The sequence below is a fragment of the Plasmodium relictum genome (genome assembly GCF_900005765.1).
Source record: "Plasmodium relictum strain SGS1 genome assembly, chromosome: 13".
Lineage (NCBI taxonomy): Eukaryota > Apicomplexa > Aconoidasida > Haemosporida > Plasmodiidae > Plasmodium > Plasmodium relictum.
This window is the reverse complement of record NC_041691.1, coordinates 535,189-549,381: the sequence shown is the minus strand read 5'-3', so window position 1 is coordinate 549,381 and position 14,193 is coordinate 535,189. Positions and strand designations below refer to the sequence as shown.

At 17.8% G+C, this 14,193-nt stretch overlaps 3 protein-coding genes across 3 annotated transcripts; 1 reads left to right on the top strand and 2 right to left on the bottom strand.

Annotated features, from left to right (window-relative positions):
• Positions 1-1,052: 1,052 nt before the first annotated feature.
• PRELSG_1313300 (succinyl-CoA ligase, putative) lies at positions 1,053-3,998 on the bottom strand (the record flags this gene model as incomplete). The annotated part of the gene is made up of 1 exon (XM_028678657.1): positions 1,053-3,998. The coding sequence occupies one exon, from the start codon at positions 3,996-3,998 to the stop codon at positions 1,053-1,055; it is 2,946 nt and encodes a 981-aa protein (XP_028535781.1).
• Positions 3,999-8,664: 4,666 nt separating this feature from the next.
• Positions 8,665-9,517, top strand: SNF2L, putative (chromatin remodeling protein, putative; the record flags this gene model as incomplete). The annotated part of the gene is made up of 2 exons (XM_028678655.1): positions 8,665-8,998; positions 9,411-9,517. The coding sequence occupies 2 exons, from the start codon at positions 8,665-8,667 to the stop codon at positions 9,515-9,517; spliced, it is 441 nt and encodes a 146-aa protein (XP_028535780.1).
• Positions 9,518-11,413: 1,896 nt separating this feature from the next.
• Positions 11,414-11,968, bottom strand: TRAPPC5 (trafficking protein particle complex subunit 5, putative; the record flags this gene model as incomplete). Its single annotated transcript, XM_028678654.1, has 1 exon — positions 11,414-11,968. One exon carries the CDS (start codon positions 11,966-11,968, stop codon positions 11,414-11,416), a length of 555 nt encoding a protein of 184 aa, XP_028535779.1.
• Between the last annotated feature and the right edge of the window lie 2,225 nt (positions 11,969-14,193).

Genomic DNA, 14,193 nt, shown 5'->3' with positions numbered 1-14,193 from the left:
CACTAAAAAAGTATGAATATCTCTATTTTTAATTTTTTTTTTTTTTTAAACTATTTAAATTAATCCCTTTATAAAAAATAAGTAGCACCATATCTAAAAATTTCTTTAAATTTATATGATAATTATTTTAAATTCATTTTATATCATAATGAGGATCATTATTACTAATTTTATTCGAGATTTTTACTTTTAGTTTATTAAATTTAAGAGGACAAGTTATGTTTCATTATGTTATTCTTTATTAATAAAATAAATAATTTCACTAAAGTAATAATTAATTTTAAATATAACTATTTATATATTTTTAAATCAAATAATTTAATTCTCTTAAATTTATATATTTAAATTTAATATATAATAATTATAATTATAATTACACATTTTTTAAAATATATAACATTTATAATTGCCACTTTAAAAATAAAAATATAATAATTATAATTAAAGTTTTTTAATTAAACTCTCTATAAAAAAAATAATACATTAGTAGTTATGAACTATAATGCAATGCATTTTTTTAAAAAGAAACTTAATTAGGAAAAACATAATATAAAAAAATTAATTATTTTTGTGAATTTTTTATTTTCATTTTTATATGAATAAATAAAAAAGAATCTTATATTTTTTAGAGGAAAAATTTACAAAAATACTATAGTATATATAGAAGAAAAATATATGCTATTACAAGTATTTGAACAAAATATATATTTCTTAATAGCTTATTGATAAATAATAAATAATAAATAATTCAAATTATCATTTTATTTTAATATGTATATAAATTTAGACACAATAATTTTAATACATATATTCTTTGAAAATATTTAAATGTATATGTTTTCTATATTGTATAAAAATTTATAATTATTATTATTGTATTATTATTAAAAAATATTAGTTTATTTATATGAATGTCTATTAACGTATTTTTTTTTTTTTTAAAATAAAACACAAACAATAATTACAATTAAATAAATTAAAAATAGGGATATATAAATTAAATATATATATATATATATATATAATTATTTTTAATTTAAAATATGTTATTATTAATAATTATATGAATAACAATACAAATCATCATATGCATGATCTAGCTTATAACAAAGCGACTTTAATTCTTCTGTATATGGTGAAGTCTTTTTTAAATATATAAAATTTGTTTTAGAATTTTGTTTTTTTGAAAGAATATTTAATTTTTCAACTAAAATATAAAAAGCATTAGCGTCTTTAGCATATATATAACAGTGATTATCTTTTCTCTTTTCAATTTTCATTAGTCCATTTATTTCATTTTTTAATTTGTACAAAATAACGTTGTAAGAATCATAGTCGCAATTACATAATTCATATGCAAACAGTTCAGTTTTTATATGTTGTTCATCAGTGAAAAAAAAGGTACTATTATGCAATTCTTTGCAATTTTTTTTGAGAAATTTATGAATTAATTTAAAATCATATGGATGGATACATCTAGTAATAGAATCAATATTTTCCAAATTATTATTTTGTGAAATATCAGAATTCACAGCCTGATCTTGTTTAACTGATGAATTATTTAACATTTTACCATTTTTATATTTAATTAAATCATTAAAAAAGATAAAATCAATAGGATATGTTTTAGAAAATTTATCGTAATAACTGTTTTCAGAATTACAGTTTATATTGTTTCTTAAAGTAAATCTTGCGTCTAATGCAATAATATTTTTACCAGATACAAATAAAGGATTAATATCACATTCATTTATGTAAGGTAATAAGTCTAAAATTAATTCAGAAAACTTAATAATAGTTGTAATAAGTTTTGGCATATCGCATTTTTTAAATCTGGAAGATTTTCCTAATAAAGCATTATATATTTTCGTATTTTTAATAATGTGATGAGTATATGAAAAATTAAGAGGTGGTATTAATAATACACTATCTTTGAATATTTCTACGTAAGATCCACCTGATCCAAATAATAAAACTGGACCAAAATTTTGATCAAAATAATAACCTAAAATTAATTCAATCCCCTCATTTGTATTAACCATGCTCTGTATAGTAACCCCTTTAAACTCCTTTTCAAGATTGTACCCTTTTATATTATTGTATATTGTTTTATATGATTCTATTAATTGTTCTTTGTTATTAATATTTAATATCACACCTCCAATATCTTTTTTATGAGTTATTTTATCTGAATAAATTTTCATTGCACATGGAAATGAAAAATTTGAATAATTCTCAATATCATTTACAGTTTCGAATATTTTAGTTTGAACAACAGGTATATCGTAATTTTGCAAAATCATTTTTGAATCATACTCATTTAAAATATAATTTTTGCTTTCTATAGCTTTTTTTATTATATCTACTGACCTTTTTTTCTTATTTCTTTCCGAAAAGTACTCATTTTCTTTAATATTTTGCTGTTCATCAACAAAATTTGATTTCTTTAAGTAATATTGATATATTAAATTATTTATATAATGATTTTGCTCTGAATCGGATAAAAAATTAGGAATTTCTTCATATATTCCTTGAATATGCTTTATATGTTGATACAGTTTTAATAAGTTTTGGGCTGAATTTTCTGGATATACAAAAGTGGGAATATTATTACTATTTAACAAGTTTGTCGATTTTTTTAATGATTTACCACCTAAATAATTACATAATATTATTCTTCCCTGATCAATAATTTCCTTTTTAAGATTTACGATTTCTTTAGCAGTATTTATAGGATCTGTTACACTTTGTGGTGATAATAAAACTATAATATTTTTATATTGATCATCTTTTATTAAAGTTTGAATAGTTTTTTTGTAAAGAGTTGGAGATGCATCACCAAGTATATCAATGGGATTAGATTTACTCCATGCTTCTGGTAAAAAGTTATTTAAATTTTTTTTTAAACTTTCATTTAAATTAGTTAACATTCCATCATTTTTTATAATATTGTCTACTAATAACACACCAGGCCCTCCTGCATTAGTTACTACACATACTTCATTTGTTTCGGGATATTTTGAAAAATTTAGAATTTTGCACATATTAAATAATTCTTCAAAATCTTCAACAATCAAAACACCAATTTTTTTCATACATGCATAAAATATATCATAATTCCCAACCATAGAACCAGTATGAGAAATAGCTGCCTCTGCTGCTTTTGCCGTTTTACCACTTTTTAAAAGAATAATTGGTTTATATAAGCAGACTTTTTTGCATACAGCTACAAACTTATTCATATCTCCAATAGATTCAACATATAACAATATATATTTGGTATTTTTATCATAAAATAAATATTCCACTAATTCATAAAATTGGACATCACACATAGACCCAACAGATATGAAATGAGAAAAACCTATATTGTGTTGTAGGGATAAATCTAAAGCAGCTGTACATATAGCTCCACTTTGTGAGAGAAGAGAAAAGTTTCCTTTTAGAATATCGTTACTTGCAAAAGAGGCATTCATATTATGATAGGAATGAATAACACCTAAACAATTAGGCCCTATTATTCTTATGTTATTAGATTTTCCTATATCAATTATCTCCTTTTCTAATTTCAATCCTTCTTCTCCTGTTTCCTTAAACCCTGCTGTTATTATAACTGCGCCTTTAACATTTTTACTTTTTAATTCTTTCATAACATTGATCACATGATTCCTTGGTACTGCTATTACTACTAAGTCAATATTATTTTCTTTTATAGCTTTTAAGCTTTTGTAACTATCTCTATTATATATTTTACTTCCTTTAGCATTTATAAAATACAATTTATATTTATTTTCTCCTTTCAATAAATTATTAACAAGAGAGTTACCAACAGATCCTTTTCTTTCAGTTGCACCTATTACCCCTATACTCTTAGGCTTAAAAATGAAATCTAAACTATTTTTAAAATATGCATTTTGTTGTATATTTTTATTATATCCTATCCAGATACTATAATAATTTTTGTTGATAAAAAATTTATTCGAAACCTTAATAATCATTTTTTTTTTTTCTTCTTTTTCATATAAAAAAATATTACATAAAACAAACTATAAATTTTATTTTTACAGTTTCTTATGAAAATAAAAAATATAGTTAAATAAAATAAATAAAAAAAAATAAGATAAATTGATATATTCACAAAACACATACACAACTAAATGAATATACCAATGGAATAACATACGATAAATTTAAAAATAAATGTAAAATATAAATATTATACTGTAAATTAAATAAAATTTCCATATTTCTTATTTTTATTAAATATGTTCTGAAATTTCTAGTTTATATTTCTATATTTTTTCTCTATTTGGATTTTATTTTATTTTACTATATATATATATTTTTTTTTTTTAACTTCAGGTATCCGTTTAGATTAAAAAATAGCAACAAAAATTAAAAAAATGCAATTTTTATTTATATGTATACATTTCTATTAATGGTAACTATATTTAAAAAGAATATTTTATAATCCTTATAAAAAAAATAATAAATAAAAAAATTGAAAATAAAATAAAATAAAATGGAATAAATTAAAAAAAGAAAAAAAAGATAGCATGCGTTTATATATACTTATATATTTTATTAAATATGTTGATTCCTTTTCTTATAAACGTAAAAATGAAATTTAGCTTTTTTTTTTATTGACAATATAAACTTCTCAATAATAAATTTCTTTAAGATATTTTTTTTAAAAAAATAACTTATTATACTAGCTAATTTGAATTAAATCAGAAATACCTTTAAAAAAACAGTAGTCATGTTTTTATATACTTGAAAGTATATAAAAATTATATAAGGAAATAATTATATAATTAAAAAGAAAAAATATACATAAAATATGAAAATTTATAGGAGATGTAAGAAAGTTATCAAAGAATAACCAGACATATATATGAAGAGTTTTTTTGTTTAAATCTTTAATTGATCTTAACAAAATTTAAATATATTTTGTTTTTTTCATTGAAAAATTTGGAAAATTTTTCATAGTAATCTTATTTAATTTTCAGATTGTATTGAAAATATTATATTTATTTTACCAAATCCTATGAAATCTTCTTTTAAATAAAATTCTGTAAGAACACTTCTAAAATTTTAAGTGATTGTGTTGGCTTATTAAATTCATTGCTCAATGACTTTGCTAGAGTATTGAACAAACAAATTAATAAAAAACATATAGAGATTACTCCACTAGTTTTATTTATTGTAAAAATATATATATGATACTAGTATAAAAATTTTATACATATAACATACATAACTAAGCAATTGTTGTTTCAGATGTATTTATTTACTTTAATAAATAATCTTTTTTTTTATTAGAAATATAGATGTTTATTAAACGTTGTTGATTATGTAAAATAATTAATAAAAACATATAGATAAATTTAAGTTACTAATAGTATTTCAAAAACATGTAAAAATTAAATACTAATAAAAACAAAATCTTTGCTTTTCTTTTCAGTTTCAAATTTAATTTTTTTTATCGCTTAAAAATTAATTTGATTTGACAACCCAAATTTTACAAAAAATATATTTCATTCACTTTTGAAGAAAAAAAAAAAAAAAATAGAATATTTTTTTATTTTTTTTTTTTTTTTTGTGTTAATAGTTATAACAATAATATTAGTTTAACTGAAAAAATGACAACAAAAATTTATAGAAATTTGTAGGCATAATTATTCTAACAAAAGGTATATATATTTTATTATTAACTCAAATTTGAAAAATAGTTTTGCACTGAGTTGAAATTCATATAAGTCGATGCTAAATTGTTATGTATTTTTTTTTTTTTTTTGAAAATAAAAATATTTTTAAATTTTACCAAAAAAATATGTGAATTAATTTGAAATTATAAGGAAAAAGAATTAATTTTATAACATTATATCTTTTAAATTATTGTCTATATTATTTTGTCTTTAATTATTTTATTTTACCAATTCAATTTTTATTTTATTTATTATTTTATTTTTTACATTATTTATCTCTTTTTAATATTTTATTTGAACTTTTTTTATTATTATCGATATTCCATTATTTTAAAATGTTTTAATAAAATATATATATATATATATATTCTTCTAATTTCGAGACTAAATAATTGTTTTATGTTTTAAAACTTTTTTACATGCAATTAATAAATATTTACAACTTATATATAGAATAAGGAAATTTATATTCATTTTTTAAAAATTATAGTGCACAAAAAAAGAAAAATATATTCTATATATATCATTTAAAAATAACATGCTACCCATTTAGACTATTTTAATTCGTTAATTTTATGACATTTAGTAAGTCTAGCACTTTATTAAATTAGAAAATAAAAACAAATATTTTATTTTATTTTAAAAAATTTTTTTATATTTTTGAAAAATTGAAATTTATTAAAAATAAAAAGAAAATATGCATAAAGAGAAAATCAAATTGTTAAACTCTAGAAAAAACAAGTGTACTGAGAGACTTAGATAAATTTTTCTTTTTTTAAAACATCACTCTAATAGATGTATAACATTTTTTTGAAATTGTGATAATCTATTTTGTAAAAATATGTTTTTAATTTAATAATAATATTAAAAAAAAAGAAAATAATTCAAATAATTCATATGGCTCATTTATTTATTTTTTTTTCTGCATATTTTCTTCTAAAGGGGGCTTTTATTTAGAAGGGCGAAATATTTCTTCATTTTTTTTTTGTTTGTTCTTTTTGTGTAATTCTGTGTTCAAATGTTACTATTTTTATTTTTTGAAATAAGTAAATATTCTAAAAATGTTCGATAAAGCATCTTTTCTAAAATTATGTAACAAAAACATATGCATAATTTTATATTGTATCAAAAGGCAATATAAGATATAATAATTGAATTTAACCTATTCAATTTTAAGATGCTATATACTATCTATTAAAATAATTAAAAAAAAGTACATATATGATAAATATGATTATTGAGTCTCTATAAAAATACAACTTTTAAATTTTTGTAGGAGCGTTATTAACGCATATAGTTATATCTAGATAATAGCAAAGAAAAAAAAAAATTTCAACAATTAATGTTATGATTTTGTAATTTATTTTTATAATATATTAATAAAATAAATTAAAATAAAAAAGAAAAGAAGGAAATTTAAAAAATATAACATAAAATAAACAACTTTTTTTTCATAAAATTATGCATTTTATTTGTTAATTATTTATTATATCATTCTTTAGATAAATAATAAAATAATTAAAAAAATTGAAAATGTGTATATTTATTTTTTTATTAATTCATACAAGCGTATATATATTATATTTAAAAAATACAAAATAATGATGTAAAGAAATATAAAGAAGTAAAAGACAATTTAACTAATTTCTTAAAAACGTTTAAAAATAATATGATTAACAAAAAAATATAATGAAAAAATAAATTACGAGTTCTTTTAAATTTTATATTTCTAATTTGTTAATTTCTTGTTAAGGACTTTATTATAATATTGAATAAGAAAATTAATAAAGAGCAAGTATAAATGATTGCGCTAATGTAGTTGGGTTTTATTACTTCTATTATGTAGACATTTTATTTAAAGTTATTTAAATGTTTAATTATTTAAATGTATAAACATTCACATGTAAAATATACATACCATATAATAAGCATCTTATGCAAACACAAACATGCTATACTTAATGAAATATTTTCTCTTCCAATATTTCATTACATACTCAGATATTATTATTTACTTTCAGCAATATTTCTTCTTCTACTCGATACTACACCAATTCTATTATTTAAAATTTTTTATTATGTATATTATTCCCTATTGAATGCATACTTAAATAGAATTTATAACAATTATTTTTATAAAAATTACAAAATAATTATGTAAAAATAGAATAAAAAAAAAAAAAAAGATTATTTTCAATTTGAGATATTTGAAAATTTTAGGAAAATTTTTCTTTTATGAATTTTCAACTTTCATTTGTTGAAACATTTCAGTGAATATGTAACTCTGTTCAGTGCATGTTTTATTGAAGTTAGGTGCAACTAATTCTGATCCTTCTATATATATACAACTACGTTTATTTTATAAAATGTTAATAATAGCTTTTATTAACTAATTTCCTAATGTATTTTTCTCTTCTCACGAATTTGAAGATATTTTTGATTTAACTAAAAAAATAAAGAGGTAAAGAGAAAGAAAGAATGGGAAAAAATGAAAAAGCAAAAAATGAAGTAGAGAGAATAACAAAAAAATTGAATAGTAAAAAAACAAGTGAACTAGATAAGCAAGAAGAATAAGTAGAAAAAATTCTATTGAAAATAGATATTTAAAAATTGAAGAAATAGAAAATATGGAAATAGTCAAAATATTGCATAAAATACTAAAATTATTTTTATTTAAAACAATTAAAAAGATGTTTTAATGGATATAACAAAAAAAAAAAAAAAAATAAACAAACAATATTATATATAAAAATGGTAGAAATGAAAAAAATATTATACAAAAAATTTATTATCAAGAAATTTAGAAACAATTAAGTAAATCAACAGTTAAAAGAAGTAAAAATGTGTTATTAAGCTTATTAATGCAACTTAAGAAAGTCTGCAATCATCTATTACATGAAAGATACAAAGAAGAAAGTTTAGAAGATTATGGAAAACAGTAATAATTGTTAGAAAAATGGTAGTAATTGATAAAATTTTAAAAAGATTATTTGATTTAAAATCAAGATTGCTAGTATTTATCCAAATGACAAGAATGATAGATATATTAGAAAATTATTGTAGAATGAAAAAATATGAATATTGCAGAATTAACTATAATACAAATAATGAAGTTGTAGATGCACAAATACAAGAATTTAATAATAATAAAAATATATATATCTTATTGCTGTCAACTAAATATGGTGGATTAAAAATAAACTTGCACATTGCTGATATTGTTATTTTATTTGATTTTGATTGGAATTTTCAAGTGGATTTACAATCTATGAGTAGGGCTCATATAATAGGTTAAAAAAAGAAGAAGCTATTGTTTATAGACTATTGCATGCAAATATAATGGAAGAAAAAATTTGGGAAAAAACATATATAAAATTAAAACTTGATAGTGCTATAATACAACAAAGTATATTAGCTGAATAAAAAAAAGAATATTTATTCTAATAAGTTATTATCCATTATTAGATATAGATCTGATCGTATTTTCAAAGCAAATGATGATAATATAAAGGAAGTATATATATATATAATATTAGAAGTAAACTAAAAACAAAGAAATTTAATGATAAAATACAATTGTATAGTAAAGAATGACTTTTAAATTTTAACATAAATAATAAAAATGTGTATAATTATAGTGGAGTTAATTTTGAAAAATAAATCAAAAAAACAATAAAAATTATAATATACATAATAGTACAGAAAATGGTAATAAAATAGAATTAGGTATTAAGAAAGAATTAAACGAATATTTGTTATTTGAAAGTAAAGATAAGTATATTGATACAAGTATTAATAAAGGCAAATAATGAGTTAGACTAGATGAAAAATATAAAAAAAAAATCCCAAAAAATTTTGATATAAATGATACTAACTTGAATTATCCTTATGAATATATATTTTTTGTAAGAATGATTAAGAGAAACATGAAAGGAAAGACATAAGAAAAAGTATTCAAATTATAAATATTTTAATACTAAGAAAAAAATAAAATAGAAAAACTACCATTGATGAGAAAATATCAATTTTATAATAAAGAAACCATAAATGAAATACATAAAAAGAAAATATTATATTATCAATCTAAGAAATTACGGAAAAATTAAATAAAGAAGAAATAGAGTTAAAAAATAAATTATTATATTAAGGATTTCATTTAATAAGAAATAAAATATTTTATAAATTTATTAAAGTAAATTAATTATTTGGAAGAAGGAATATAGGAATAATTGCTTATTATATTAAAATGGGTTTTAACTAAATGAGAAAGTACAATAAATAATTTTTATTAAATTATCTTATATCAAAAAATAATTAGACAAATCAAATCAGGAGAAAATAAAGCAAAAACAAAAAAAAATATAGAATATTAAAAGATATTAAAAAATACGAGTCTTAAGAGAAGATATCCTTTTTTTCTTTTTCAGTCTTTGAATAATTTATATGAAAATAAAAAAAAAAGACGTTTAGTAAAATGGAACATAATTATATTTTAAGGTTTAACAAATTTATTAGGAATGAATAAAATAGATACATTAACTAACGCAATTTCTAAAGAAAAATCCATTCTTTAAATTTGATTGGTATAAGCAAATAAGAGCACCTTCATATATAGAAAAAAGGTTAAAGTTTTATTAAAATCTCTTAATTGATCAGAAATAAATAAAAAGGTTTTAGAAAAAGAAAAAAAGAAGAATAACTCAATTTAAATAATACTATTGTATCTTATAACAAAAATAGTTTTTAATATTTATATCATATTCTTACATATTATATATATATATATATATATATATATATATATACATCTTTAAAAAATAATTTTACATAATTAAGAGTTCATCTATTCATAGAGATAAATTATAGTTTTGGTTGTTTATTTCTGACAACATTTTTTTATAAAAAAAAATGTTTTCGAAATATATAATTTTTTATAAAACATTCGAAAAAAGAAAAAGAAATCATTATAATAATTATTAATGTAGTATATGAAAAAAATTTTATTAAAAATAAAAGACTGTACAAGCCATTTTAAAAATTATCATATAACTTGTTTATAATTTTCTAATTTAAAAAAAAAAAAATTTAACAAAGGTTATAAAAAATTTTTTTGAACATTTTTTATATTATTTTTTTTTATTAATGAAAATTTTATAAAATAAAAAAATAATTTTTTCTTATGAGCTTTTCTTAAAATTCTTTGATCTTTATCATTATTTCTTATTTATTTGTTAATTTACTTGTGTTTTATTTAAAAATGTAATTAAAAAAGGACAATATTTATATATATATACAAACAAAAAAAAAATAATGTATTATTATTAAATAGAAAAATTCCTTAATATATTTTAATTTGTAATTTTCTTTTTTTTTCTTTATTATTTATAGATAGTTGTATTTGATCAAGCAAACCCAATATATATATTTAATGATTTAAGATAAATTAGTTAATTTTTTATTTAGAATTATGTAATAAAAAAAGTAATGTGAAAATATCAAAATTTTTATATTTTTCGTATTAAAAATTTAGTTTAAATTCCTAAATTAATATTAGACAATTAAGTTATTATACATGAATATAATATACTTTTTTTAATTTTTAATCATTTTATTTTGTATTTCAAATATAAAAACTTTTTTTTATAAATATATTTAAATAATTTAATAATTATTTCAAGCTTTTTTTTTAAAAAATTCATTAAAACTTAATTATTCTTTTCTCTCTCAACAACTTCTGGATAAAACTTAATAAAAATAGTTGTGTTGTAATTTTGATCACTTTCATAAATTGTATGAGCAGTAACTTCTGCTTGAAATTCTGAACTACATAGTAAGCCTTCAACTATTCCTGCTGCATAAGAAGCACAGTTAATATTTCCATAATCTTTAGGTATATTTATAAATTTGTTTAATAAAATATTTTTGTCACATATCATATATTCATATATACTATCTTGTGATTTAAGTAAATCAGAAGAATGCTGAAATAAATACTTCCATACATATTTAGAAATAAATGTTAGCATGCTAACTATATTTATACTTCTTTTCATTTTATTTTTGTAAGTTAAATATTCATTAAGTTTATAACCTACCCGTAATCCCATTTCATGTAAGCAATCTTCCATTCGATATCCTCTTTTACTTTTATACAAACAATATTGAACCATTTCACTAAATAGAAAACTAAAAGCACTCAAGCTAATATCCCTTTTTCCTTTGTTTAACTCTTTTTCAACTGAATTCCTATTTTTATCCATATTTTTTTTTTATGCATTTATATATATATATATATATGCCTATCCTTATTTTTATTATTTAAATTTATAAGTTTTCTTTTATATATTTAAATATTCTAATGATTTTATTTATATATACTTATATACCATACATTGATATTTCATATACTTCAAAAAATGTTTCTTAATATATAATAAATGTATATTATATATTTATAAGTTAATATTCATTTATTTATTTATGCCTCTTTTTTTTTTTTTTTTTTATCCATAAACTTTTTCATGTATTTTAAACCTTTATATTATATAATTGTAAATGAGTAATTTTCAATATAATTTTATTAATCATTTTTTAATGATATAGAATTATGTTATAGAATTAAGTTTTTCTCCTCACTAAAACTTAAATGTGTATTTCCTTTTTTTTTTTCTTATATACATGTATGTTTAATATAAAGAAAAAAATTAGTTTTTAAAAATTAATCTTATCTCATAATCCCATCTTAATATTTTTTTTTTTTTTGTTGATTCTATTTGTTGAATATTTTCATAAAAAATATTAGCTAGGATATGAGAAAGAAAAATTACTTTTATATAGGTAAATGAAAAGAAACTAGTATCATTTCATTAATGAATGATTTTTTATTATAAATCAGTAGTAGTATTAATAATATTGATAGCAATAATAATTAAAAAAAAATCAAAGTAATAATGAAAATAGTATTATCAATCTTTTTTTTTTTATGTTTTTTTCATGTTCATGACAAAATAAAATAATTTTCAACCTAAAATAATAGAAAAATATTATATATTAACACATTTCCCTTAATAAAAATTTCACTTTTTAATATTTAGCATCAATCTAATTATATACTAATAATTCCTTATTTTAAAAATACTTAACATATTTCGTCGTTTATCAAAAAAGAAATCTCAATTTTTTATAATTGTTTTAAGATGAATAGCCTAAAGTACAATAAAAAAAAAAAAATAAAAATAAAAATGAAAATAAACTCTTTTCCTTTTTTATTTTATAGTTTTCTTAAAATGTACTAAAAATTGCACATTTTAATTAATAAATATATACTTTGTAATAAATAAAATTCACTAAAAAAGCACAAAAGTATAAATGTTTTAATAAAAAAAAATTAATTATATAATACAAAAAAAAAAAAAAAAAAAAAAAAATATAATTATAAATACTTTAATGAAGTTATATAAAAAGAAAGTATATCTGTATTTATTTTAAAAATAAAAATATAAAACAAAATATAATAAAATTGAAAATATTAGAAATAATATTACAAAAATTTTAAAAAATTGTATGAAATAATAAAAAAACTGTTATTTCACATAGATACAAGCGATGTTTATAGAAATATATATTTAAGCATAATACGTTTTGTTTTTATCATGTATTATTAATTAAAAATATGTACTATGATACTATTAAATGAGTATTATGTTTAGCTAATTTTTGATACAAAATCTTATTTAAAAAATTTGATGTATATATAAAGTTATATTATTTCTTTTTTAAAAAATAAGAAAAAGAAAAATAATCAAAAAATAATATTTAGAAGTAACATATATGTATATACGGTTTTTGAAATTGATACTTTAAATGTAAAGGCAATATATATACATATAAACGTGTTTCATTTTTCTTATTAAAAATATAGTTTTTGTTACAAATTAAATGCATTAATAAAACAGTATATTTCAATAGGTTATTACTTTTTATTCAAAAAAAAAATTATAATGTCAATACTAATATTATTACTTTTTAACAAATTTTTATCATAAAGTATAACCACTTTTTCTCGTATTAATTTTCATTATAATTAAAGAATTTTTTTAGATATCTACTTTAAAAATAATTTATGAACTTATTCTAAGAAAAACAAGGTGATAACTTTCATTAATTAAAACAAAAAAAAAAAAAAATTAATTAAAAAAAAGCCTATTTCTACTTAAATTTTTTTTAATCAAAGACATAGAGTTCTCATTATATGTTTGCATATACTATCAAAATAATTGTATTTAAATAATAAAAAAAAAAAAATAGAAACATATTTAAATAAAAATTTTTATTTTGTATGAGAAAAAAAAAAACCACCAGAGTCTTATAACAATTTAATTATATTATCAAAAAAAAAGAGTAATATTTCTTTAATATTAAAAAAAAAATAATATATAAATATACATAAATATCCAAAAAAACTATAAAAAAATATGCAACATGC